This window comes from Coregonus clupeaformis, unplaced genomic scaffold, assembly GCF_020615455.1.
Source record: "Coregonus clupeaformis isolate EN_2021a unplaced genomic scaffold, ASM2061545v1 scaf0457, whole genome shotgun sequence".
NCBI lineage: Eukaryota > Metazoa > Chordata > Actinopteri > Salmoniformes > Salmonidae > Coregonus > Coregonus clupeaformis.
The window spans coordinates 132,103-159,206 of NW_025533912.1; the positions used below are offsets into that span (position 1 = coordinate 132,103).

Here is a 27,104-nt window from a genome sequence, read left to right on the forward strand (position 1 = left end):
CTTCCCACCTGGAGCTTGTGGACATCACCCCAAACACAGAGGCAGACCCGGCTTCTTCCCACCTAGAGATTGCGGACATCAATTCTAACAAAGAGGCACACCTGGCTTCTTCCCACCTGGAGGTTGTGAACATCACCCCTAACAAAGAGGCAGACCCGGCTTCTTCCCACCTGAAGGTTGTGGACATCAACCCTAACACAGAGGCAGAGCCAGCTTCTTCCCACCTGGAGGTTGTGGACATCATCACTAACACAGAGGCAGACCCAGCATCTTCCCACCTGGAGGTTGTGAACATCACCCCTAACACAGAGGCAGACCCGGCTTCTTCCCACCTGGAGCTTGTGGACATCACCCAAACACAGAGGCAGATCCTGCTTCTTCCCACCTGGAGTTTGTGGACATCACCCCTAACACAGATGCAGACCCGGCTTCTTCCCACCTAGAGGTTGTGGACATCACCCCAAACACAGAGGCAGATCCTGCTTCTTCCCACCTGGAGCTTGTGGACCTCACCCCTAACACAGATGCATACCCTGCTTCTTCACTCTTGGAGGTTGTGGACGTCACACCTGAAGAAAAGCCTCTCATGGTGGCCGTCTACGCCACTCTGCCATCTGACATCCAAGCAGGTGAGTAAGACTTATAGAAAGCACTCTGACAGGTGCCGTTCATCATGATAACATGTAAAGTGTTGGTCCCATGTTTCATGAGCTGAAATAAAAGATCCCATTCAACTGGCCAGTGTTTAGAACCTACGGTTTGCATTTATTTACATTCTGTCCCGCTTTTGTTCCTTTCCAGAGGATGTTGCTGTGGTCACCCTGGACGTCACCCCACACGTCACCAAGGACGTGACCCTGGATGTTCCATGCAGGGCGAGGAAAGGGGCAGTCCAGCGTTTTTTTGCAGGCTTTGGAGGGCAGTGTGCTGCTGCGCTTGCCACAAGGAAGAGGAGGAACAATATTAATTATTCATTAGACCAGAAACAGGATTGAACCATATACCATTAAATTCTTTGCATTATAGTTGCCTTCAATTCTGATTTTCTTCTGTTTAATTCTTAATTAATTTCAGAACATTTCTCTAAACTTTGTGGAGTAGGTTGTATAAATAGGTGGGAAACATCCCAATCCCAATTTTAATGCTTTTAATAATTAACTTATTACATTTTTTTTAGATGTATTATTTGACAAAAAAGTGGAGGGCGCGACAAAAAAACTTTAATCATCATAGAAAACTCTTGCTCACTATTAAAAATGCATTGTTTTATTTAAGCAAGGTTAAAAGATTAACGTTTCGGCCTAGTCTATGACAATATGCAAGTTGTGTTTGCCCAGTTAAAGGGGGACCCAGACTCACCCTGGTTCTTGAGGGTTGCAGACACTGAATAATTATCATTTGAAATAAATGGCACTTTTCAAGTCTTGACTAAAAATCTTTAATGAATATGAATTTAAATACAATTGACTTGAGGATCAGAGCAGGCAGGCTGACTGGCTTGCCCTGAAGGCCCTCTGCCTCTACCTCTGTGTGGTTAATCTCAGCCAAGAGGTTGTATGGGTTGTCTGTCTCTCTCTGGGTGTGAATCACTATCACTATGACCTCTCGCTCCGCCTGCCCGTTGGCCTGATTAGAAGGCTTCCCCTCTCATTCCTTGTTCACAGGAGCAGGGGTGATGGCATCCGGGGTAACCTCCTCCTCTCCTGTATCTAACCCATCTTTCTGGCTGTGAGTTCGACTGAGGTCACTCGTTCTCTCTCCCAGGGTGTTGGATAGTTTCTCCTCCTCTGTGTCTTGTGTATTTTCTACATTGTAGAATAATAGTGAAGACATCAAAACTATTAAATAACACATATGGCATCATGTAGTAACCAAAAACGTGTTACACATATCAAAATATATTTCAGATTTGAGATTCTTCAAAGTAGCCACCCTTTGCTTGATCACAGCTTTGTAGATACAGAATAATACGAAATGTTCTGAGACCAGGTTGCGCTTTCACCTCCCCCGGTAAGAGGGGAATAAGGCAACCTCAGAGTTACATTCAAGGATACTTTATTGACACACACGGATGAAATGGACATGGAAAGGTAGTGGAATGATAGTGGTCCTGTAATGGACAGATAACAGGGGCTAATGAATATGCACAATAACTGATAGCACAAGTAGAGCAACAACGCTATTAACAAAGGAAGGGCTGTATTAATGGCATAATGCTACCTGCGGAGTATTACACAACACAGTAAAACACAGAGAGGCAACTTACAATAGGCAATGGTAGTAAATATAAAGAACAACAAGTAAGAATGATATACATGTTACAAACTCACTTTGTGCACGTACACTATCCCACGGTATATCTGTGCATTCAAATTGTCATCGATAAATGCAATTGTGTTCATTGTCTGTAGCTTATGCCTGCCCATACCATAACCCCACTGCCACCATGGAGCATTCACAACGTTGACATCAGCCAACAGCTCGCCCATACGCTGCTTTACAAGTGGTCTGAAGTCGTGAGGCCAGTTAGAAGTACTGGCAAATTCTCTAAAGCCGCCTTGGCTTATGGTTGAGAAACTAACATAAACGTATCTGTTAACAGCTCTGGTGGACATTCCTGCAGTCCGTAAGCCAATTGCACGCTGCCTCAAAACTTGAAACATCTGTGCATTGTGTTGTGTGACAAAACTGCACATTTTAGAGTGGCATTTTATTGTCCTCAGCACAAGGTGCACCTGTGTAATTATCATGCTGTTTAATCAGCTTCTTGATATGCCATATTTGTCAGGTGGATGGATTATCTTGGCAAAGGAGAAATGCTCGCTTACAGGGATGTAAACAAATTTGTGCACACAATTTGAGAAAAATAAGCTTTTTGTGCGAACGAAATATTTCACGCTTTTATTTCAGCTCATGAAACATGGGACCAACACTTTACATATTGCGTTAATATTTTTGTTCAGTGTAGTTATTAGGTTGGGAGAATGGGATCCTATCTGGGCTAGCTAAAGCCAAATTCATGGTTAGTAGTATGACAGAGAAAAAATAACAAGACAAATTTAAACATCACAAATCTGAGGGGGCGGGTGACCCTGTGCCCCCTTTGGGCATGACGTCTCTGCTATCAACCACATCATTCTGTCTCCGTGAATATTCAAAACAGACACATTCATTCAGGTCTGGTACTGTTCCTACCATATAGATCAGGGATGGACAATTCCTGTCCTTGGGGGCCGGAGTGGTGTCACACTTTTTCCGCACACTCTCTAAAACACAAGGCCAAATATTCACTGGAGTTGCTTACCAAGATGACATTGAATGTTCCTGAGTGGCTTAGTTACAGTTTTGACTTAATTCGGCTTGAAAACCTATGGCAAAAAAAAAAAATTGCTGTCTATATAATGTATATTGCATATATTTTACAATCCAGTTGTGCAAAGCTCTTGGAGACTTACCCAGAAAGACACAGCTTTAATCGACTCAGGGGTGTGAATATTTATGTAAATGAGATATTTCTGTATTTCATTTCCAATACATTTGCAAAAATTTCAAAAACGTGTTTTCACTTTGTCATTATGGGGTATTGTATGTAGCTGCGTGAGAGAAAATATTATAATTGAATCCATTTTGAATTCAGGCTGTAAGAAAACAACATGTGGAATAAGTTAAGGGGTATGAATACTTTCTGAATGCACTGCATATCTGCAAGAAAATGATACATATGTGAATGTTTGAAAGGGGGTCATATAAACATTGCCTTATTTATATTTTTACAGACAATATTAAGTGAATTCTGTCTGAAATAGTCATGCTATAATGGGCATAGTTTCTCAGACCAAATTTCCATTCTGGCTGAAACAAAGCAATCTGATCATGCTCCCGTCAAATACAGCTATAGGGAATGCCTATACATTGTCCAATCTCCTTCCACACATTGATTTCATTCTTCGCATCTTTATTCAGAAACAAACAAACTTGCTGTTTCAGTGTCTTGTTGCAGGTTGTGCAATGTTCAAAAGTGTGTGTGATATTAGCATTAACTTCTGTGTGTCGTGTCAAGTGTGGATGGTCCTATGTATGCAAATAGCCGAGATTGGATATTTCAGCACCATGGACAGCAGCGACATTGGGATAGCGAGATCTGTAATTCAGCAACACATGACACTGGATAGCGGCTGTCTCAGGTGAACTTGGCATTGGGAAAATCCCATCTAATAGGAAACGAGGCATAGGAGGCAAAAAGACTGAAGGAGAAGACTTCCACAGGAACTCTATGCTTAACTGTTCTGCCACATTCATTTCAAATGTTACATTTTTCGATTTGTAAATAAAAGGGAACACATCTGCAAATAATGTAAATTGACTTTTCTAACTACACTGTACAGCTTTAGTGTGTCTGTGTCTCATAGGTACAACTGCAAGCAATTCGCTTCTCAAATCCTTCTCAAATGTCTGTTTAATGTGAGAAACTAAATTAAAAACAACCGTTAGACTAATACAATGCGTACTGTCACAAATTATTACTATTCCCAACAAGATAACGAAGTGATGGTCTTTACCCACCATGGAGACTTATAAAGGCTACTTCCCCCCCACCAAAAGTTCCCACGCAGAGCGATGTTGTTTACTACATCATTATGCATATGTAGCGTGGTTCGTTCTGCGTTGTGTACTTTTAATTAGGACACTGCCACAACTGGAATTCTGATGGTTGGATAATTTTTATTCGACCTGCACACGAAGAGACAAAAAAATGATGTTAGCCCTTGGTGCTGCCACAGCTCTCGGGTACCTTGCTAGTTGAAGGTTAGGCAAAAGAGAACAGGTGCTGCATGCACACATTCAGTGCCTAACAACACACTATACAATACAAGTAAAATGATATACAACATAATTCTGACAAAATAAATGACATACCTGTACACGAAGAGACAACACACAATAGCTTAGCCCTTGGCGCAGCCACAGCTCTCGGGCACCTGCGTGAGCGCATAGAAACTCACTGTCTAATCAGAGACTTCAACACATTAGTTCCCACAATGAGTTCATCAACCTGCCCATCAACAATAAGCACTGGGACTACATAACAGAAGCCATAAAGTTGAATTTTTAAGTCACACATGCCCACTGGGCTAGTTTGTTCCCACCACAACCCACCAGGATGATGTCTGAAGGAGCTAGAAAGTTCCCCTCTACCACTCCTGCCTCCCTCAACCGAGGTACAATATCTGCGCGCAGAGTAGTAGCCATGGACCCACTATCTAACATCCCCTTCAGCTCAACTTTATCCTGTACTAGCACAGTGGTGTAAAACAAACTGTCATTCTGAGTAATTCTCATTGTGTTCTGAAAAATGACTGTGTTGTTCTTGGGTACTGACTCACAAAAGTAAGAATAAACAGATTGGATATCATCATCAGTGGAGGAAAAATAAGAATGCCCCACATTGCCCTCCTCAGAACGGAGGCTTTCTAGTTTTCCTGAGACCTGCCAGTCTGTCCACATCCAGGGTTCTGTCGCTGCCCAGCCTCACTACAGTCAAAGCTCATGTGGCCCGGAGAAAAGCACTTGACGGACAGCTGGTGCATCTGACAGTGAGCTTTGGTCCATTGATTAGTGCTTCCACAGTCAGCGCACTCATGCTGACGTTTGTGGAACTGTTTACGGGGCCCTCTACATTTAACATGTTTAAGTCATTTAGCAGACGCTCTTATCCAGAGCGACTTACAGTTAGTGCATACGTTACTTTATTTTTTTCATACCCCCGTGGAATCGAACCCACAACCCTGGCGTTGCAAACACCATGCTCTACGAACTGAGCCGGCCATTCCCTCCACTACCCTAGGCGACGCTGGTCCAATTGTGCGCCGCCCCATGGGTCTCCCGGTCGCGGCCGGCTACGACAGAGCCTGGATTCAAACCAGGATCTCCAGTCCCCCAGGACTGTGTTGTGTTACCTGCTTGACAATAGTATTGATGTCCCCCAGGAGAGCAGCAGCAGGTTGCACGTTGTTCCCCATCTCCTCAGCACACAGATCAACCTTGACATTGACCTTGACATAAATAACGTATGTGGAACGTTACTACAACATACCAGCAACGACACGACAGGAAGAGCGCCGTGCGTGACACATGTAACAGCAGCTGGAGGAGTGGCCAAACCTCAAGCTAAACACAACAGAAATAACCAGGCACCACCACATAATGCTAAGGCTGACACACACACGTTCCCTTTTATAAACCGGGTGACTCGAGCCCTGAATGCTGATTGGCTGAAAGCTGTGGTATATCTGACCGTATAACATGGGTCACGTTGAGGGAGGAGGTCAGAGACCTGGCCGTGTGGTGCCAGGATAACAACCTCTCCCTCAACGTGACCAAGACAAAGGAGATGATTGTGGACTACAGGAAAAAAAAGAGGACTGAGCACGCCCCCATTCTCATCGACGGGGCTGTAGTGGAACTGTTTGAGAGCTTCAAGTTCCTTGGTGTCCACATCACCAACGAACTATCATGGTCCAAACACACCAAGACAGTCGTGAAGAGGGCACGACAAAGCCTATTCCCCCTCAGGAGATTGAAAAGATTTGGCATGGGTCCTCAGATCCTCAAAAAATTATACAGCTGCACCATCGAGAGCATCCTGACTGGTTGCATCACCGCCTGGTATGGCAACTGCTTGGCCTCCGACCGCAAGGCACTACAGAGGGTAGTGCGTACGGCCCAGTACATCACTGGGGCCAAGTTTCCTGCCATCCAGGACCTCTATACCAGGCGGTGTCAGAGGAAGGCCCTCAAAATTGTCAAAGACTCCAGCCACCCTAGTCATAGACTGTTCTCTCTGCTACCGCACGGCAAGCGGTACCGGAGTGCCAAGTCTAGGTCCAAAAGACTTCTCAACAGCTTCTACCCCCAAGCCTTAAGACTCCTGAACAGCTAATCATGGCTACCCGGACTATTTGCACTGCCCCCCACCCCATCCTTTTACGCTGCTGCTACTCTGTTAATGATTTATGCATAGTCACTTTAACTCTACCCACATGTACATATTACTTCAACTACCTCAACTAGCCGGTGCCCCCGCACATTGACTCTGCACCGGTACCCCCCTGTATATATAGCCTCCCTACTGTTATTTTATTTTACTTCTGCTCTTTTTTTCTCAACACTTTTTTTGTTGTTGTTTTATTTTTACTTTTTTGTTAAAAATAAATGCACTGTTGGTTAAGGGCTGTAAGTAAGCATTTCACTGTAATGTCTGCACCTGTTGTATTTCGGCGCATGTGGCCAATAAAATTTGATTTGATTTGATTTGAAATGTATTTTGACTGTTCGAATTACGTTGGTAACCAGTTTATAATAGCCATAAGGCACCTCTGGGGTTTGTGGTATAGGGCCAATATACCACGGCTAAGGGCTGTATCGAGGCACTCCGCGTTGCATCGTGCTTAAGAACAGCCCCTAGACGTGGTATATTGGCCATATACCACACCCCCTCAGGCCTTATTGCTTAAATATAGATGTACTGTACAGCACTAAGACAGCCATGACATTATTTGGAGAGACCACAAAGACTTATAGAGAAGCTACAGTGGGGGAAAAAAGTATTTAGTCAGCCACCAATTGTGCAAGTTCTCCCACTTAAAAAGATGAGAGAGGCCTGTAATTTTCATCATAGGTACACGTCAACTATGACAGACAAATTGAGGGAAAAAAATCCAGAAAATCTCATTGTAGGATTTTTAATGAATTTATTTGCAAATTATGGTGGAAAATAAGTATTTGGTCAATAACAAAAGTTTCTCAATACTAAGTTATATACCCTTTGTTGGCAATGACACAGGTCAAACGTTTTCTGTAAGTCTTCACAAGGTTTTCACACACTGTTGCTGGTATTTTGGCCCATTCCTCCATGCAGATCTCCTCTAGAGCAGTGATGTTTTGGGGCTGTCGCTGGGCAACACAGACTTTCAACTCTATGGGGTTGAGATCTGGAGACTGGCTAGGCCACTCCAGGACCTTGAAATGCTTCTTACGAAGCCACTCCTTCGTTGCCCGGGCGGTGTGTTTGGGATCATTGTCATGCTGAAAGACCCAGCCACGTTTCATCTTCAATGCCCTTGCTGATGGAAGGAGGTTTTCACTCAAAATCTCACGATACATGGCCCCATTCATTCTTTCCTTTACACGGATCAGTCGTCCTGGTCCCTTTGCAGAAAAACAGCCCCAAAGCATGATGTTTCCACCCCCATGCTTCACAGTAGGTATGGTGTTCTTTGGATGCAACTCAGCATTCTTTGTCCTCCAAACACGACGAGTTGAGTTTTTACCAAAAAGTTCTATTTTGGTTTCATCTGACCATATGACATTCTCCCAATCCTCTTCTGGATCATCCAAATGCACTCTAGCAAACTTCAGACGGGCCTGGACATGTACTGGCTTAAGCAGGGGGACACGTCTGGCACTGCAGGATTTGAGTCCCTGGCGGCGTAGTGTGTTACTGATGGTAGGCTTTGTTACTTTGGTCCCAGCTCTCTGCAGGCCAATCACTAGCTCCCCCCTTGTGGTTCTGGGATTTTTGCTCACCGTTCTTGTGATCATTTTGACCCCACGGGGTGAGATCTTGCGTGGAGCCCCAGATCGAGGGAGATTATCAGTGGTCTTGTATGTCTTCCATTTCCTAATAATTGCTCCCACAGTTGATTTCTTCAAACCAAGCTGCTTACCTATTGCAGATTCAGTCTTCCCAGCCTGGTGCAGGTCTACAATTTTGTTTCTGGTGTCCTTTGACAGCTCTTTGGTCTTGGCCATAGTGGAGTTTGGAGTGTGACTGTTTGAGGTTGTGGACAGGTGTCTTTTATACTGATAACAAGTTCAAACAGGTGCCATTAATACAGGTAACGAGTGGAGGACAGAGGAGCCTCTTAAAGAAGATGTTACAGGTCTGTGAGAGCCGGAAATCTTGCTTGTTTGTAGGTGACCAAATACTTATTTTCCACCATAATTTGCAAATAAATTCATTAAAAATCCTACAATGTGATTTTCTGGAATTTTTTTCCTCAATTTGTCTGTCATAGTTGACGTGTACCTATGATGAAAATTACAGGCCTATCTCATCTTTTTAAGTGGGAGAACTTGCACAATTGGTGGCTGACTAAATACTTTTTTCCCCCACTGTATATATATAATTGATAGACTAAATCCAATAGACTGAGTCAAATACCTTTATACCTGGTTACAATGAACTGTAGTTCACTATGAAATGACCTGTGACTAGGGTTGCAAAATTACAGTTACTTTCCCAAAATTCCCAGAAATCCCTGTTGGAAGATTCCAGAAATCAGAACGGAATAAGCAGAAAATCTGGAATCCGAAAAAAAGAAGGAAAAAAAAGAAACCCTACTGGTGACCTTTGACCTAGCTGGATGACCTTTACTTGGGTGTCAAACCTGGGGGGAAGGCCAAAGTGCAGGATCCAGTTGAGTCTGGCACCAAGTAGGACCACAACATCAGACTGGAGCAGAGCTCTGCAGTCCCCACCAAGACCATAGAACCAGGAGGATAGGAAGAGGAGGAGGAGGAGGAGGAAGAGAGGAAGAGGAGGATAGGAAGAGAGGAGGAGGAGGATAGGAAGAGAGGAGGAGGAGAGCAGGGACAAAACAAAATGTAATGAAAAGAGGCTAGTTATAGGAGTAGTGTAGTTGTTTGATTGACACCAGTTTACATTGACATGACCTGGCCAGGAGAGACTAGTTATAGATAGGGATTTCAGGAGTTTCCTGGTCCGTTCAAATGGTCAGGGAAATTCTTGGTCCTACTTATACAGTCAATGGTCTGTACATGAATATGATGCCAGCTGAGAGAAGGAGAGGCTGACCTGGAGCGGGCAGCAGCAACACAGTTGGGGTGATCGTCAGGCAGCACCCCTTTACCCATGGGGGTGGGCAGGAAGGGCAGGTCTCACCCCTCCACCAGCTCCTTCAGAGCCCCCTCTGCTCTTCAATGGGCTGCACCTGCAGAGGGACACAGACAGAGGGCACTGCCACACGGATTTCAACAGACTGGCCTTCACAACTGGGATGCATTCAGCTGAGCAAAACGTTGTGCAACGTTCAGATAGAAATATAGCATGTATAACGAACGTGCCTCTCGGACAGGTAGAATGAGAAATCATGTCAACAACATTTGTCGACTGAACGTGGCCCAGTTTTCAACTGAACCGTGGTATAGTGCTATATGTGTTACAGTGCGTCTCATCTGGCTATTGATCTCTCTTGGACAGACGCACGTAACATAACTGGAAGTAGCGTCTGTCAACAGACTGGGATGTGACAACTTTGTTCCGGTACGCTGATTTTTCACCACTAATCATTTGGACAAATCCCGATTTCGCAGGTGCTCGCATCTTTTCAATTTCAGAACGGGAGGGGACATTTGGCCCATAAACTTGCCGGAAACTTGCAGAGAGTTTCCGTTTAGGGGGGTGGAGAGTTCGCAAGTGGCGTTAGTATCTTTCTCTTAACATCTCCCCAGACCTTATCCAAGTATCTGACGCAATTATGCAAGATTTTCGTTCTGTTTCCCCCAGATTATCTGGCTATTAAAAAAGCAATGCCTACCTTTGCCAATGATGAGTAAAGGCCGTTTGGCTCCTTTCAGGACCGCCAGTGCTTCTGTGATCGCCATATGGTCAGCCATACTCACAGGAGGAGGTGGACTACAGGGCACCTCTCTGACAAAGGAAATAATAAATAATAGGTCAAACATTAAACATGTTACCTAGCAACTTTATTGCATATGTAAATAAACCATGAAGGTCTATCGAGGCTTATTGCTATTCTCTGATGAGAATATTTTGATATAGTGCTATATTTTCTAAGTAATTTAATTTCTGGTTCACTTCAGACGTTAAAAGGTATAACAAGATAAAATAAAAATGACTACGGTGATGTGAATTCAGAGGTATACATATTCAACAGTAACACATTAGTATACATTTTAAATGGATGAAAGACAGTGATGGCCACTAACCTGGCTCTGCTCCTGTCCAATTTAGCATTGACCATGTCCCCAGATATGTCTACGTATACAGCACCTGGACGTCCATACATGCTAGTGCGTGCTGCCTTAGACAGACCAAACACCCTTCCATTCAGATCAATTAAGGCTGTGCTGTGCTCTTATGAAGCAGTTAAGGTACCTTGCTAAGCTGGAAAATTAGAGGTCAGAAAACAGACAATTGCAGGTGATACCAAATGATATGAAGAGGACTACACAGAGGGAGTCAGAGTAGACTGTATACCTTCTCTACCACTGAGGAGATCATATCCAGACTGCTAGACCTAGCAGAGAACTTACTGTACAATCTGCATGCCTCCACCTGACAGAGAAAGAGGACCACAAATAACAAATGATTTCCTCTTTCAGCAATTAAACTGCTAGGGCCAGTTTCCCAGACAGAGATTCTCTATTGAGTTTGCTTTTTAGGCCATGACTAGGCTTAATCTGTGTCCTGGGAAACAACCCCCTAATGTTCAAAAGTCAGAAATATCATGGTTGAATCGGTACCTGTGGAAACTCTTGAAACGCCCCAGTGGTCTCTTGGTTTTGATCGGAGGAGCCTCCAATAACAATCACAGGCCTACAGAGAGAGAGGTATCACACAATGACATCAACTGACAATCTGAGATAGTTTGGAGTCCTCAGATCATTTTTTGCAGTGTGCGGATAGCATCCCTTCTTTTGAAAGGACCACTGAACATGAGTAGTAGGGTCTTCTGTTTGTGGAGTTCTAGCATACCAACAGTTCATGTTAGCGTTGGCCATTCCACCAAGTGCATGGATGAGTCCCGGTCCAGACACAACCAGACACGCACCTGGACTGGAGAGGAACAGACAGACAGAGGGACAGACAGGAAGACAGGCAGACAGACACACAAAGGGTCAGACAGACAGGCAGACATAATTAGCAATGCAAAAAAGCTATGAAACTGACCCTCACACACTACACGCTCCTGTAGTCTATGTACGGGTAGTTAATATCACATGATTTGGGGAGAGCTGGTTTAGTAATAAAAAGGTGGCTTATGGCTTGTTCATTGCGCATTCCCACATACTTGATTCCTGAGGCTTGAGCTGCCATAGCTACTTCAATGACTGGAACACCAACTATTCCAAACATATATTCTACATTCTGTAGAGAGATACATGTAGATACAGTATATTTACCTTTTTTTAAACATTTTTAGTCATTTAGCAGACGCTCTTATCCAGAGCGATTTACAGTTAGTGAGTGCATACATTTTCATACTGAATTGTATATGAATTGTTACAATGTAGTTTAGATTTTCTTTGCATTGACACACACATTGGCATGCATCAACAAGGGTGTTAACATATACTATTCCACATAAACATCTAAATGTTTTTCTACAACAATATTAATAGTTAGCTATACCAGTGCAATGACCTATAGCACACTTTCACAACTCGTAGTGCTACATTCTCACTGCCAAGGACATGATCAGCGACTAATATATTATTAGCAACACGGTTACACAGTATAACACTGTTTTATATATATTGCACACACTTCACCTGAGCTTTTAGTGCCTCTGCAATGAGCTGAGCCCCAGTCACATCTTCCATTATTATTGTCGAGAAATCTGTTCAAAGTGCAAACGCGGTTAGCAATGATTTCTTGAACTTGTTGTTCAGTAGCTTATAAATCGTGTTTAGAACTCTTGCAAATCATTAGTTTTTGTCTGCTTTCCAGCGTGCATTACATGAGTAGCTTTTTCTTCTTCAGTGGGGTTTATAGGCAGTTGGCATCCAACGTTATGGTGCATTACTGCCCCCTATTGTACAGAAGTGTGGACATGAGCCGTGCAATAGCAGTCATGAATATTTAATAAACTAGTAGCATTTTTCTTTTTTTATTGCAAGAAATACATAATAAGCCCTCATTATGTGTTTATAACTGCACTTTACTTAACACTTAACTCAATTAAGTCATTATGAGTGTATGACAGTATGGAAAAAAAAATGTATGCACTCACTAACTGTAAGTCGCTCTGGATAAGAGCTTCTACTAAATGACTAAAATGTAAAATGTAAATGATTTGAGTGTATGCATTATAGATATAGGCTTCATAGAAAGTGTTACAAATGTTCTCCTGTCATCTTCTAGGAGATCCATTCATGGATTTAGTTATGGCTTGAGAATGTGACTGGTCTACGGAGTTCTCCTTTATGTCTGTCTTTATATGTGACAACAACTTTTCTGTATTATGTGTATTTCCACAATCAATAATCATAAACGGTACTTCACTATGAATACTTTTGACTATGTGGTTTGAAGTACTTTACCGTTATCTTGCACATACATGAAGACTACTATAGACAGAAATCAATGCAGTAATGTTTTATTAAATAAAGGCTCTGATTAAAATATCATATTAATAAAATCAGGCATTTGGCTAATTCTTCTTCCCAGAAGCTCCTCTGAATGGTTTGGAGATGGCTCTGGAGAGAGCGTGTAACACCCTGACTATGAGTGGGCGTTTACGGGACTGGGACTCCTGGGGAGCAGGGGCCGGTGTGGTTGTCAGGTCCTCCTTGGGAGGGGGAGGGGATGGAACCTCTGGAACCTCAAACTCAGCATCTGTCATAAGAACATTTCATAATCAGAAAATGAATGTGTGTGTTTGTGTCTGTCCGTCTGCCTGTCCGTCTGCCTGTCCGTCTGCCTGTCCGTCTGCCTGTCTGCCTGTCTGTCTGCCTGTCTGCCTGTCTGCCTGTCCGTCTGTCTGCCTGTCTGCCTGTCTGTCTGTCTGTCTGTCTGTCTGTCTGTCTGTCTGTCTGTCTGCCTGTCCGTCAATCTGTCTGTCTGTCTGTCTGCCTGCCTGTCCGTCTGCCTGTCCATCTGTCTGTCTGCCTGTTTGCCTGTCTTTCTGTCTGCCTGCCTGTCTGTCTGCCTGCCTGTCTGCCTGTCTGCCTGTCCGTCTGTCTGCCTGTCTGTCTGCCTGTCTGTCTGTCTGTCTGTCTGTCTGTCTGTCTGTCTGTCTGTCTGTCTGTCTGTCTGTCTGCCTGCCTGTCCGTCTGCCTGTCCGTCTGTCTGTCTGCCTGTTTGCCTGTCTTTCTGTCTGCCTGCCTGCCTGTCTGTCTGCCTGTCAGTCTGTCTGTCTGTCTGCCCGTCCGTCCGTCTGCCTGTCTGTCTGCCTGTCTGCCTGTCTTTCTGTCTGCCTGTCTGTCTGTCTGCCCGTCCGTCTGCCTGTCAGTCTGCCTGTCTGTCTGCATGTCTGTCCGTCGGTCTGCCTGTATCTGTTGTCACTGTTTTAACAAGCTTGTCATAGGGTGATACATCAATATGACATTATCGATGCTTATCACTTACCCTGTGAAATATGAGTCTCTCTGAGACGTTTGGTAGGCAGTGCATCCTGTTTAGGGTGTCTCTTCGGTTCCCCTTTTGTCTTGAACAGCTGTTGACAAAACACATCAGGACAACTGAGCCTGTGTAAAATACAGAGTGTGCATCCCAAAAGGCACCCTATTCAGCTACGTAAGGCACTACTTTTGACAAGGGCCCAGAGAGCTCTGGTAAAAAGTAGTGCACTATATAGGGAATAGGGTGCCATTTGGGACATAGCCATTGACTCTCTCCCATGTGTATTAGGATTGCATTACAGCGTCCTCACTCAACCTCCTAAAGACAATGACAACAGTATTGTTCTAATGCTGAGAGACAATAGGGGTGTAGTGAATCTGTAGGGTAAATGTCAGCCCTGCCTTACAGAGGTAATCTCAAAACACAGAGCACCCTACCTTAATCATGATCTTTGGAAACTTATGCATTTTCGGTAGGAAACGCCACTTCCTGTTCTTCTTAGTCTCTTCCCCTCTGGCAGAGGGAAGGCGGGCCATGCCGTCAGCCTTTACATCAGCCGGGCTAAGGCTCCTGGCAGGGAATTCCTCAGTAGCATTAAGGTCAGCTACAACACCATGAGTGATGTCACTTGTGGCATTGCTGGTGTCTGAGTGAGAAGAGCACGCTAGTGTGACCGACCTGTGTACAATAACTGGGAGAAGAGGACGCAGCCATTGAAGTCAGTCACTGCATCCCAAATGGCATTCTCTTCACTTTATAGTGCACTAAATATGGAAGAAGGTGCCATTTTGGACAAAACCAGTGAATTTTACATCATAAAACGCAATGTATTGAGCATCATGTTACAATTAAGTCCTATGCAGATGAAAATAGGTACTTTCACTTACCATCCTCCATTGTAGACTTGGACACATAAGTCAGGCTGTCCATCACCACGTCTGTCATCAACTTGATGACCTGATCCAAAACCATTTCAGCCGATGGTGGCATAGGCCTTCCCATACACTGCCCCAGGAGTCTCCTAACAGAAGTCTGGGCAAAGTTGTAAATGAGCTCTGAGGCATCGTCCTTTGACAGCTTCCTCAGGGCTGGTTTAGGCAGCGCTGGTTGAGAGAGGCTTCTGTGGCCAACCATGGATTGAAGCTGGCGGTTTATGGTTATCTCCTGAATGAGACCATGGACCTTTGCAATCAGGTTGCCAGACGCACCTTGAAGGGCTTCAACTGACAGGAGCCTATCCAGATTTTCTTCTGCTGAAGTCATCTCTGGGTCGTCCGTCTTCAATGTGTCCATTATAGTTTTCACTATGATATTGGTGTCAGATATGTTTATTTCTTGTTGGCTCACAAGCGTTGACCGTGAACCTGTCTCGTCCATTGCGATAGAGGTATGGGATTCTGTCCTTGTGATCTCATCGGCAGCGCTCATGTCAGGCAACTGGTCAAGGCTCTCCAGTACAGAGTCTAACATGTTAGTGGCTATCAGACACTCCTCACTTGCAATCTGCCCAACAGATGAACTCTCAGAGTTGGCCACTCTACACTTGATCACATTTAGGATCAAGCTGAGCGTCTTCTTTGCAGTTTTGCTAAAGCCTTCTTGGCTGACTGCCACTGTTACGTCTTTTAGAGCCACAAGAGGTTTGCAACTTTCACTCAATCCACTGCCGTGGAGAGGAGAGGCTCTCTTCAAACTGTTGTTGCTCACAACTGACATACTCCTGGTGGGCAGAGTGACATCCTCACTGCATGTGTCAATTACATGGTGGTCTGTTGAAGAGCCACTCGAAGACACAAGGGCTTTAGACCTTTTAGCCAAACAGACTTTTGACAAAGGCTTCTCACTTCTCACAGACGGAGGGCGGCTCCTGTCCTCAACAAGAGCAGTGTCAGCGGACTTAGAACGTCTGAGTGTCTCCACAGGGGTGGAGTCCAGCACATATTTGGCTGTGGTGACTGACACTGGTGGAAAAGAGAAAAAGATGTTCAGTCTATCCTTTACTCTGTGGTACACGGTTTGAGCAGCATCCAATAAGTTGTCAAAGACAACTCTGGGTTTGAGCTGGGACTCCAGCTTTTTCTCTCCTTGTGGGAAGGAGTCTGCGTCATCCACAGTGTACTGGGATACACTTTCAAGGTCTTGCATGATAATATTTACTATATCTTCGGCTGTAGAAACCGCATGGTGTGAGAAGGTGGTGCTAGGCATGCTCTGTAGCAAAGAATGGCTGGCTTTGCTAGCAGCTCTGAGAATGGTCTCACTCACAATGTGTTTGGCCTTAGCTCGGAACTCAGCACTGTGAAAGCTCTGGATGGAAATGTTAGAGGTTCTGCTGGCTGCACTAAGAGATCGCGTGAGTGTGGCAATCTCGGCTGACGTCACGTCACTCGAAATGGTGAGGTCCTCCAATTTCGAAATTATCGAGTCCAACTTCTGGTTGAAGTCGAAGGATGAATTTGACGTGCTCTCCCCAACGGAAGCGGAGCAGTCTTCCTTTGAAGTGTCCACCCTCAGCACCGAGATCACCTGTTTGATTACCCCTTTAGTGCAGGTGTCGAGGGTGAGCTGGTGGGCTGAGGCTGAGAACTTAGAAGGGGTCTTACTGTCTGTCTTCTGGTACAGGAGATTCCTCCACAGTGGCCTCAGTTACAAGTAGTCCAGTTGCAGAGAGCTCGATTTGCACAGGAGTATTTTTTCCCTCAGTGAGATGGTGGGAGGTGAACAGCTTCCTTAGTTTGTCCAGGGTTTTGGTATAAATCATCTGGGAACCTGAACTCACTTCCACCCAAAACATTTTGCGACCTGATTTCGTACGCATGGAGGCCTTATTGACCTTAGATACCTCATGCAGGTCGGAAATAATTCCACCAAAGAGATCAGAGGATGCCTCCTCAATATTCTCTGAGGAAACATGGACAGATAGGATTTCCGACAGTTTCCCACAAGAGTCGGTTCTATCCAGCGCAGCAGTATATGTCACAGCTGCATCCTGAATGACCTGAATGATGCATTGCTCAGCTTTGACAATATACTCCTCCACTGGTTGACCATGGAGGATGTTAACTTTATCAGCAGGGAGCTCCTTCTGAATACTCACATTCTCCTCTGATGGACATGGGTTGTTGAAGATAATGCTCTCAGTGACCATCTTAGAGGAGGCGAGAGATGAGTCGAGAAGCAGAGATCTGTATATTGTCGAGGTGGACATCTCTGGGTGCTTTATCACAGCAGCCTCCTCCAAAATGGCCGACGGGCCCTGGAGGATGTCAGAGATATCCATGTCCTCAATGGTCTCTACCAGAGACGATAGTAGGTCTCTGGCTGCCAGGTTGGTAGGCCTCTGGTTCTCGAGCTCTGTTTTGATTGCTTGACAGGCAGTTGCCAGAGCAACAGCAGAGCGAGAACACAACTGCTTCAAGGTGGAGTCAGAAAAAGATGATGACAGATCTGTCATGGACATGGTGGAGAGTTGACTCTCAGAGACAAATGGGCTGAGTTTGACAGACACCTGTCTGACCAAGTCCTCAGCAAGAGCTCTCATATCTATTGCTCCACTAGCTGAGTTGTGGGAGCAGGCACTCTGTGGCCTTGACGGGTTCCTGTTATCCAAAAATCCTGTTATCCAAAAAACCTCAAGTACAAGATCCACAACATCGGATGACACTTCTGTCACTCTGTTGTCGGACAGAAATGTACTTGGATGAATGGTGCCTGCATTCACAGTCCAGTCGGAAATGGAGTTGTTGGACTGACTCTGGACTAGTGGAACTAGACAGGTTTCACTTGGACCTTGGCCAAAGAGCTCTGCCATTTTGAGCAGAACTGATCTTAAGACCTTCGACTTGGAAATGTTCAGCAGTGGGTCGTTGTTGGACAGTCTGGTGGATGGTCTGCTAGCCGATCTGTGAACCACTAGGCTTTGTATTTCTGCCGAAATGGCAGTTAGAAAATAGGTCAAGGGGCTGGTCGCTCTCCCCTCATTTCCTCCGTTGGTTTTTGCCTTGATGATGCTATCTATGATGATGACTATGACCTGTCCAGCCAGAGGACCCAAGATGGCCTCAAGCTCCCTCTCTAACTCAAGGGGAGACTTGTGGCCGAGCGCAATATGCTCTATGGCATGGGAATACATCTTAGAAGTCGCCATGCTTAGCATCTCTTGGGCAAACTGTTGACTTGCTGAGATACTTCCAGTCAGCAGAACTAGAGTTCCCTGACTGACACTTCGCATTAGCTCAGCCAATCTGGAGTTGAGAAGGTTTATAACCAACTCGACAATACCCATCATAAACTTGCCGTCCGTTGACATTTTGCTAGGTCTGTATTTCTCCTGTCTACTCCGTTTGGGCGGCGGTACGATGTCACCCTGCGACTGGCCGCTCTGGACCATGTCGAAGACAGAGTCCTCAGAGATGCCAAACACAGATCTCAGTGGTGCTGAGTGTGGTCTGTGTCTCATCTCTCTATCGCCACCCTCAGGTGAGGAGACATATCGCTCTTTGTCCTCACTCAGCAAAGAGGTCAAACACCTGCAGAATGCACAACAGAAATTAATAGTACATGGTAACAAAATAAAAAAATATGATCCAAGAATTTGGGACACAAACTCAACCTTGTTATTGTTATTCAAAGGAAGCATTGTGAACCATCTCAAACCACACTCAGTCCAAACATTAACATTTAGAGTAAACTTTTTAGAGTGGTTGTGTAGTATCTAAGTAGTATTTCTCACTAAGTGGATCTGGAATGGATATTTGTACCTATAACAGGAAAGACCTGCAAAAAGAGGAGGGGATAGAGCTAGGTATCTGTGAGAGGAGGGGATAGGGCTAGGTACCTGTGAGAGGAGGGGATAGGGGTAGGTACCTGTGAGAGGAAGGGATTGGGCTAGGTACCTGTGAGAGGAGAGGATAGGGGTAGGTACCTGTGAGAGGAGGGGATAGGGCTAGGTACCTGTGAGAGGCGTGGATAGGGGTAGGTACCTGTGAGAGGAGGGGATAGGGCTAGGTACCTGTGAGAGGAGGGGATTGGGCTAGTTACCTGTGAGAGGAGGGGATAGGGCTAGGTACCTTTGAGAGGCGTGTATAGGGCTAGGTACCTGTGAGTAGAGGGGATAGGGCTAGGTACCTGTGAGAGGAGGGGATAGGGCTAGGTACCTGTGAGAGGCATGATAGGGCTAGGTATCTGTGAGAGGAGGGGATAGGGGTAGGTACCTGTGAGAGGCATGGATAGGGCTAGGTACCTGTGAGAGGAGGGGATAGGGGTAGGTACCTGTGAGAGGCATGGATAGGGCTAGGTACCTGTGAGAGGAGGGGATAGGGGTAGGTACCTGTGAGAGGCATGGATAGGGCTAGGTACCTGTGAGAGACATGGATAGGGCTAGGTACCTGTGAGAGGAGGGGATAGGGGTAGGTACCTGTGAGAGGCATGGATAGGGCTAGGTACCTGTGAGAGGAGGGGATAGGGGTAGGTACCTGTGAGAGGCATGGATAGGGCTAGGTACCTGTGAGAGGAGGGGATAGGGCTAGGTACCTGTGAGAGGAGGGGATTGGGCTAGGTACCTGTGAGAGGAGGGGATAGGGCTAGGTACCTGTGAGAGGAGGGGATTGGGCTAGGCACCTGTGAGAGGAGGGGATAGAGCTAGGTACCTGTGAGAGGAGGGGATTGGGCTAGGTACCTGTGAGAGGAGGGGATAGGGCTAGGTACCTGTGAGAGGAGGGGATTGGGCTAGGTAGCTGTGAGAGGAGGGGATAGAGCTAGGTACCTGTGAGAGGAGGGGATAGGGCTAGGTACCTGTGAGAGGAGGGGATAGGGCTAGGTACCTGTGAGAGGAGGGGAAAGGCGTGGGAGTGCGTGTGCTGCAGGCGGTTCTGGCGCTGGTGCACCTGCTGGGTCCTCCACTACAGCTGAATCTGATGCTGCGGCCAAGAGAGGTCACCTCTCCTGCCTCATTACTTCCTGATCCAGAAGAGCTTGGCGAATCAGAGAGCTCTACCTGCATGGTGAGGTCAAGGGCGGGAACAACCACAGTGGATGTAGACTCCATCACCCATGCTACAATACCCATGCACTTGGCACTAAACTCATGTCTGCTCATCTGCAATGTTAAAAGACCATACAGAGTTAGTTTGTTAAAGGGGCTGCACTGATATAAAACGTAGAACCATTTACTCAAGCTAGTCAATTAAAGCAGTGGTTCAGGATTAAAGGTCCTGCAGGATTTCCACAAATGAATGTTTGGTCCATTTTACCAACATTAACTACTTTGGAGGTGACTATAACTCACCCCGGCACGCATATTCTCACTCAGCAGATTCCAATGGCTGAAAAGTAAATAAATGCAAGTACACAATGAACTACATGACATTACCTCTATTATCTTAGACTACGTTATGGATGGACATTACCTCTATTATTTTAGATTACGTTATGGATGGACATTACCTCTATGATTTTAGATTACGTTATGGATGGACATTACCTCTATTATCTTAGATTACGTTATGGATGGACATTACCTCTATTATCTTAGACTACGTTATGGATGGACCTCTATGGAACTAGGCCACACCCAGACATCCCTGATTGGTTATTTGGTCCGTTGAGTCCTTTGTATTGGCCCGAGACTATGGGAGACTCTCAATCTCCTCGCCTCCTTCTCAAAACCCATTGGATGAGAAGTTCAGAAGGGCGGGACCTCTGGCTTTCTCATCCAATGGGTTTTGAGAAGAGAGGACACGAGGAGTATGCAATTGAGATAGGGAACATATCTAGGGGATGCATGGGGGAAGCCAAAGAGCAACTTACTCGTCCTTCATGTCCTGCACAAAGGTGTGTAGGTCTGGGTAGCTTCTCTTTCCCCTGCTGAGGGTGAGGCTGGTCTGGGAAGTTTCATCCTTGTGGGTCACGGTAGTGAATGTCACCACTGCATCCTGATGGCGACAACAGAAAGCAGAGTTAGGCTGGAATTCAATTTTTGCGTCATTAAAACACAAAATATCTCAATGAAATGTCATACATGTAATAGAAAAATACATCATACCTCCTGTGACTGAGATGGGATGGCAACAGCCTCGTCCAACTCACTCATTCCTTCAACCTCCTGCGAATGAGATGGGATGGCCACAGCCTCGTCCAACTCACTCTCTCCTTCAACCTCCTGCAACTGAGATGGGATGGCAACAGCCTCGTCCAACTCACTCTCTCCTTCAACCTCCTGCGACTGAGATGGGATGGCAACAGCCTCGTCCAACTCACTCTCACCTTCAACCTCCTGCGACTGAGATGGGATGGCAACAGCCTCGTCCAACTCACTCTCTCCTTCAACCTCCTGCGACTGAGATGGGATGGCAACAGCCTCGTCCAACTCACTCTCTCCTTCAACCTCCTGCGACTGAGATGGGATGGCCACAGCCTCGTCCATCTCACTATCTCCTTCAACCTCCTGCGAATCAGATGGGATGGCAACAGCCTCGTCCAACTCACTCTCTCCTTCAACCTCCTGCGACTGAGATGGGATGGCAACAGCCTCGTCCAACTTACTCTCTCCTTCAACCTCCTGCGACTGAGATGGGATGGCAACAGCCTTGTCCAACTTACTCTCTCCTTCAACCTCCTGTGACTGAGTTGGGGTATCTGTCTCTAGAACAGCCTCGTCCAACTCACTCTCTCCTTCAACCTCCTGCGACTGAGATGGGATGGCAACAGCCTCCTCCAACTCACTCTCTCCTTCATCCTCCTGCGACTGAGATGGGATGGCAACAGCCTCGTCCAACTCACTCTCTCCTTCATCCTCCTGCGACTGAGATGGGATGGCAACAGCCTTGTCCAACTCACTATCTCCTTCAACCTCCTGCGACTGAGATGGGATGGCAACAGCCTCGTCCAACTCACTATCTCCTTCATCCTCCTGCGACTCAGATGGGATGGCAACAGCCTCGTCCAACTCACTCCCTCCTTCAACCTCCTGCGACTGAGATGGGATGGCAACAGCCTTGTCCAACTTACTCTCTCCTTCAACCTCCTGTGACTGAGATGGGATGGCAACAGCTTCGTCCAACTCACTCTCTCCTTCAACCTCCTGTGACTGAGTTGGGGTATCTGTCTCTAGAACAGCCTCGTCCAACTTGGTTAGTCTCTCAGCCTCTCTGTGATCTTTATGGGATCTAGATAGAGAAAAGGGAATCTCTCTTAGGTCACTGCTATAATGTGAGTGTGAGGATGTGTTCCAATTATAGAATTAGTATCATAGAATTAGAATGAATCATTCTAGAATTAGAATAGAATCACTCAAATTCTATGGCTCCAATACTCTTGAGATGACTCGGCCTATCCAGAGCCAAATATTTAGAGAATTCTGCCAACTTTTAAAAGGACTCAATGTTAGCGCCTTAGAGCCTTTCATTTATCCTTTCATTATAAGTACATTCTAATTATAGATGTTCAGTTACATAGCATTGTTTAAAATGTCAACATTGCCCATGGGGAGCCAGCTGTCATATGGATATCTACTGGGTCATGTAATGTATACATAAACTCAGCAAAAAAAGAAAACGTCCCCTTTTCAGGATCTTTCAAAGATAATTCGTAAAAATTCAAATAACTTCACAGATCTTCATTGTAAAGGGTTTAAACACTGTTTCCCATGCTAGTCCCCTGTAGCTCAGTTGGTAGAGCATGGCGCTTGCAACGCCAGGGTTGTGGGTTTGTTTCCCACGGGGGGCCAGTATGAAAATGTATGCACTCACTAACTGTAAGTCGCTCTGGATAAGAGTGTCTGCTAAATGACTAAAATGTAAAATGTTGTTCAATGCATTGAACCATAAACAATTAATGAACATGCACCTGTGGAACGGTCATTAAGACACTAACAGCTTACAGACGGTAGTTATGAAAACTTAGGACCCTAAAGAGGCCTTTCTACTGACTCTGAAAAACACCAAAAGAAAAATGCCCAGGGTCCCTGCTCATCTGCGTGAACGTGCCTTAGGCATGCTGCAAGGAGGCATGAGGACTGCAGATGTGGCCAGGGCAATAAATTGCAATGTCCGTACTGTGAGACGCCTAAGACAGCGCTATAGGGAGACAGGACGGACAGCTGATCGTCCTCGCAGTGGCAGACCACGTGTAACAACACCTGCACAGGATCGGAACATCCGAACATCACACCTGCGGGACAGGTACAGGATGGCAACAACAACTGCCCGAGTTACACCAGGAACGCACAATCCCTCCATCAGTGCTCAGACTGTCCGTAATAGGCTGAGAGAGGCTGGACTGAGGGCTTGTAGGCCTGTTGTAAGGCAAGTCCTCACCAGACATCACCGGCAACAACGTCGCCTATGGGCACAAACACACCGTCGCTGGACCAGACAGGACTGGCTAAAAAAGTGCTCTTCACTGACGCAGTCGCGGTTTTGTCTCACCAGGGGTGATGGTCGGATTCGTGTTTATCGTCGAAGGAATGAGCGATACACCGAGGCCTGTACTCTGGAGCGGGATCGATTTGGAGGTGGATGGTCCGTCATGGTCTTGGGCGGTGTGTCACAGCATCATCGGACTGAGCTTGTTGTCATTGCAGGAAATCTCAACGCTGTGCGTTACAGGGAAGACATCCTCCTCCCTCATGTGGTACCCTTCCTGCAGGCTCATCCTGACATGACCCTCCAGCATGACAATGCCACCAGCCATACTGCTCGTTCTGTGCGTGATTTCCTGCAAGACAGGAATGTCAGTGTTCTGCCATGAAGAGCCTGGATCTGTTGGATCGGAGGGTGAGGGCTAGGATTTAGCCATTCCCCCAGAAATGTCTGGGAACTTGCAGGTGCCTTGGTGGAAGAGTGGGGTAACATCTCACAGCAAGAACTGTCAAATCTGGTGCAGTCCATGAGGAGGAGATGCACTGCAGTACTTAATGCAGCTGGTGGCCACACCAGATACAGTTACTTTTAATTTTGACCCCCCCCCTTTGTTCTGTTGGTCACACGTCTGTGGAACTTGTTCAGTTTATGTCTCAGTTGTTGAATCTTGTTATGTTCATACAAATATTTACACGTTAAGTTTGCTGAAAATAAACGCAGTTGACAGTGAGAGGACGTTTCTTTTTTTGCTGAGTTTATATCTCAATGTCCCAACTCTCTAAATACATGGCTCTGGGCCTACCTCTCCATAGGCGGTGACCTTTGACCTACTACTGAATCTGTAGGCCTATGTGATCCTGTAACCAGTCACAGATGTGTCATTAGTGTAAATCACTTACCTGACTTCCTTCATAACATCAGCTTCATTGATGGGGTCATCCAGGTCTATGAGGGTGAGGTCATTCCCACTGACCTCTGACCTCTGAAAGACAGCACAAAGTCATGTTTAGATGTCACCTACTGTGTCGCCTTTTGCCGTGTTCAAAACAACTGGGAAATCTCTGACTTCCGACTTCAGTGCGTTCAAGACAACTGGGAAATAGGAAAAAAAAACAAGCTCCGACTGGGAAAAATCGTTTTGAACAGTCATCCAACTTGGAATTCCAAGTCGGAAGCAGCGCGGCTTGGCGGGTCATGTTTTGGAGGACGCCTGACTCGACCTTCACCTCTCCCGAGCCTGCTGGGGAGTTGCAGCGATGAGACAAGATCATAACAAGATCGTAACTACCAATTGGATATCACGAAAAATTGGGGAGAAAAAGGGGGTAAAATTACCACCACAAAATGTAAAAAGGAATTCCAAGTCGGAAACTCTGGCATCTTTCTAGAGCTCCGACTTTCCGACCTGAAGATCACGGACATGATTTGACCTAGTTATTTTTTTCGAGTTCCCAGTTGCCTTGAGAGCACCATTAACCCAACTCTCATTGTCACATCATAATGCATCATATTCAGAGAAATAGAATCACCAGAACATCATATCAGGTGTACAGTTCAGTTTACCAGTCAAATTGCCAAGGTCAGAGGCTCTATCCTTTCTAGTGATTCTATTTCTATGGTCACATAATAATGCATCATATCTATGCTTGTGTCCGAAATAGCACCCTAGTTCCAATATAGTGCACTTATTTTGGCTGGAGCCCTATAGAGTCCCACAGTATGAGTCATAATACCCATCAAACCTAGTGGTCAAACAGGGAAATGGTTCCAATCGTTTTTCCACCATTCATTTTTCCCATTGGGGATTTTAGAAACACTTAAAATAAGGTCTGTGTTTCGTGTAGGCTTACCATGGTGTGACATTTTGATAACCGTGTAAATCTCTCTAGGACAAGGTGACTTATCAGTATTTACCTCCCAAAAATGTAATGCTTATTAGCTGCTAATGTTGCTATCATAAAGAACTACAAATGCCATGATGATCATGCTGATCGAGGCAAAGGTAAGAATCTCTGGATTAACTATCTAATGTTAGCTAAATGTAGTAATGAATAAATTGGCTGCATTTCTTTAAATGGACAATTCTGTGAACTGTCTAGTGCAAGTTTTAAATTGACACAATACCCGTTAGCAAAGGTGTCAGCTAGAGATGACATGCAGGAGCTTGCAGGGATTTGTAGTTTTGCATGATGTCTACTTTGATGCTAATTAGCATTTTCGAATCTGAGAGTAAATAGAGCCGAATATACTGATAAAAGTCAACTTGTCCGAGAGAGATTTACATGGTTACAAAAACGTCACGCCAGGGTAAGCCTACACGAAATACAGCCCTTATTTTATGTGTTTCTAAAATCGCCTATGGGAAAAATGAATGGTGGAAAAACGATTGGAACCATTTCCCTGTTTGACCGCTAGGTTTTATGGGTATTATCACACCTCCACTGTAACACTCTATAGAGGGGTTGGTTGTTTAGCAACAAAACTGGCATGCAACTATGGGGCAAAATAGACAGGGTTTGACTTAGACAACATGTAAACTATATTTAGTCTCTAAATGTTTAATGCAAACATAAATACATTTGAACAATGAACTCGTATCAAATACATTGTTACAGTTGTTGTTGGTTAGCTAGGTAGCGAATTTTAGCCATTGCATAGACATGATATCAGTCAAAACACCTCAAAACAAGACTTGGTATCAATAACACCATACAACGAGCTGAAACATGCCACAGAGCTACGATTCCCCACATGGCAGCTTGTTGTTAGCTGAGGTTCAGAATCATAACAAGATACACGACTTCCGGCCATCGATGCGCGAGCATCATTTTCGTGACATCAGCCAACCCTTCTATGGCTCCTAGTCAAAAGTAGTGCACTAGCTCCTGGTCAAAAGTAGTGCACTAGCCTACATAGGGAATAGGGTGCCATTTAGGACGTATTTATGAAGGCGCTGTCATAACCCCCATTTTACCCACATTCTACTTACTGTACCTTTAGCCAACTCTAATGACTCCCCGGCCATAGACTTTCTAGTTTGATATTACAGCATGAATAGCACACTATTTCATTTGTTAAACAATATTTAATCCACAGTAATTAATATAATTGAAGATTTAAAAATAAATAACATGCCTACCTTGAACTCTTTATTCTCCATCTCCTTGCAAAATCAGCACATTTCCTTGCCAAAATGAACGCGCATCCAGAGCGAAAACAAACGCAATCCTCCAGCACTAGGGAGGATTAGACTGAACTGCTCCAGCGGTTTCGGATCAGTTTCAACGTTTATCAGTGATGACGTAACAATGCTGTACAGATTGGACGCACTTTCGATCTCGTGCTGATGCAACACT

General features: G+C 45.3%; 2 protein-coding genes across 5 annotated transcripts; both read right to left on the reverse strand.

The window, feature by feature from the left end:
• Nucleotides 1-4,960: 4,960 nt before the first annotated feature.
• Nucleotides 4,961-12,697, reverse strand: LOC121564020 (2-hydroxyacyl-CoA lyase 1-like). 4 transcript variants are annotated; one of them, XR_006658691.1, is made up of 10 exons: nt 12,598-12,697; nt 12,117-12,193; nt 11,801-11,881; nt 11,569-11,641; nt 11,303-11,380; nt 11,032-11,126; nt 10,620-10,732; nt 9,878-10,013; nt 9,450-9,527; nt 4,961-4,979 (listed from the first exon to the last, which is right to left on the reverse strand). XR_006658691.1 is itself a non-coding variant. In XM_045215489.1 (8 exons), the coding sequence occupies exons 1-8, from the start codon at nt 12,646-12,648 to the stop codon at nt 10,000-10,002; spliced, it is 582 nt and encodes a 193-aa protein (XP_045071424.1). In that variant the 5' UTR covers nt 12,649-12,697; the 3' UTR covers nt 9,604-9,999. The 4 variants fall into 4 exon arrangements, 1 of the variants encoding a protein (XP_045071424.1); XR_006658690.1 differs by lacking the exon at nt 4,961-4,979 and adding an exon at nt 5,859-6,053; XR_006658692.1 differs by lacking the exons at nt 4,961-4,979; nt 9,450-9,527 and adding an exon at nt 5,859-6,053.
• Nucleotides 12,698-13,478: 781 nt separating this feature from the next.
• LOC121561637 lies at nt 13,479-27,015 on the reverse strand. The gene is made up of 11 exons (XM_045215495.1): nt 26,888-27,015; nt 24,648-24,730; nt 22,410-22,554; nt 21,197-21,321; nt 20,676-20,712; nt 20,212-20,486; nt 17,010-18,918; nt 15,277-16,954; nt 14,827-14,993; nt 14,396-14,483; nt 13,479-13,663 (listed from the first exon to the last, which is right to left on the reverse strand). Exons 1-11 carry the CDS (start codon nt 26,906-26,908, stop codon nt 13,479-13,481), a joined length of 4,713 nt encoding a protein of 1,570 aa, XP_045071430.1. The 5' UTR covers nt 26,909-27,015.
• Nucleotides 27,016-27,104: the final 89 nt, after the last annotated feature.

Coding starts and splice junctions, on each gene's coding strand:
- LOC121564020 (XM_045215489.1), bottom strand. CDS start 12,648: ATGGAAGATGTGACTGGGGCTCAGCTCATTGCAGAGGCACTAAAAGCT. Junction 11,642..11,800: donor AACGCTAACATGAACTGTTG/GTATGCTAGAAC, acceptor CTCTCTCTGTAG/GCCTGTGATTGTTATTGGAG. Junction 11,127..11,302: donor TCTCCTCAGTGGTAGAGAAG/GTATACAGTCTA, acceptor GGTCTGTCTAAG/GCAGCACGCACTAGCATGTA.
- LOC121561637 (XM_045215495.1), bottom strand. CDS start 26,908: ATGGAGAATAAAGAGTTCAAG. Junction 24,731..26,887: donor TGGAGAATAAAGAGTTCAAG/GTAGGCATGTTA, acceptor GCTGTCTTTCAG/AGGTCAGAGGTCAGTGGGAA. Junction 14,484..14,826: donor TTCCAAAGATCATGATTAAG/GTAGGGTGCTCT, acceptor TTTTGTCAACAG/CTGTTCAAGACAAAAGGGGA.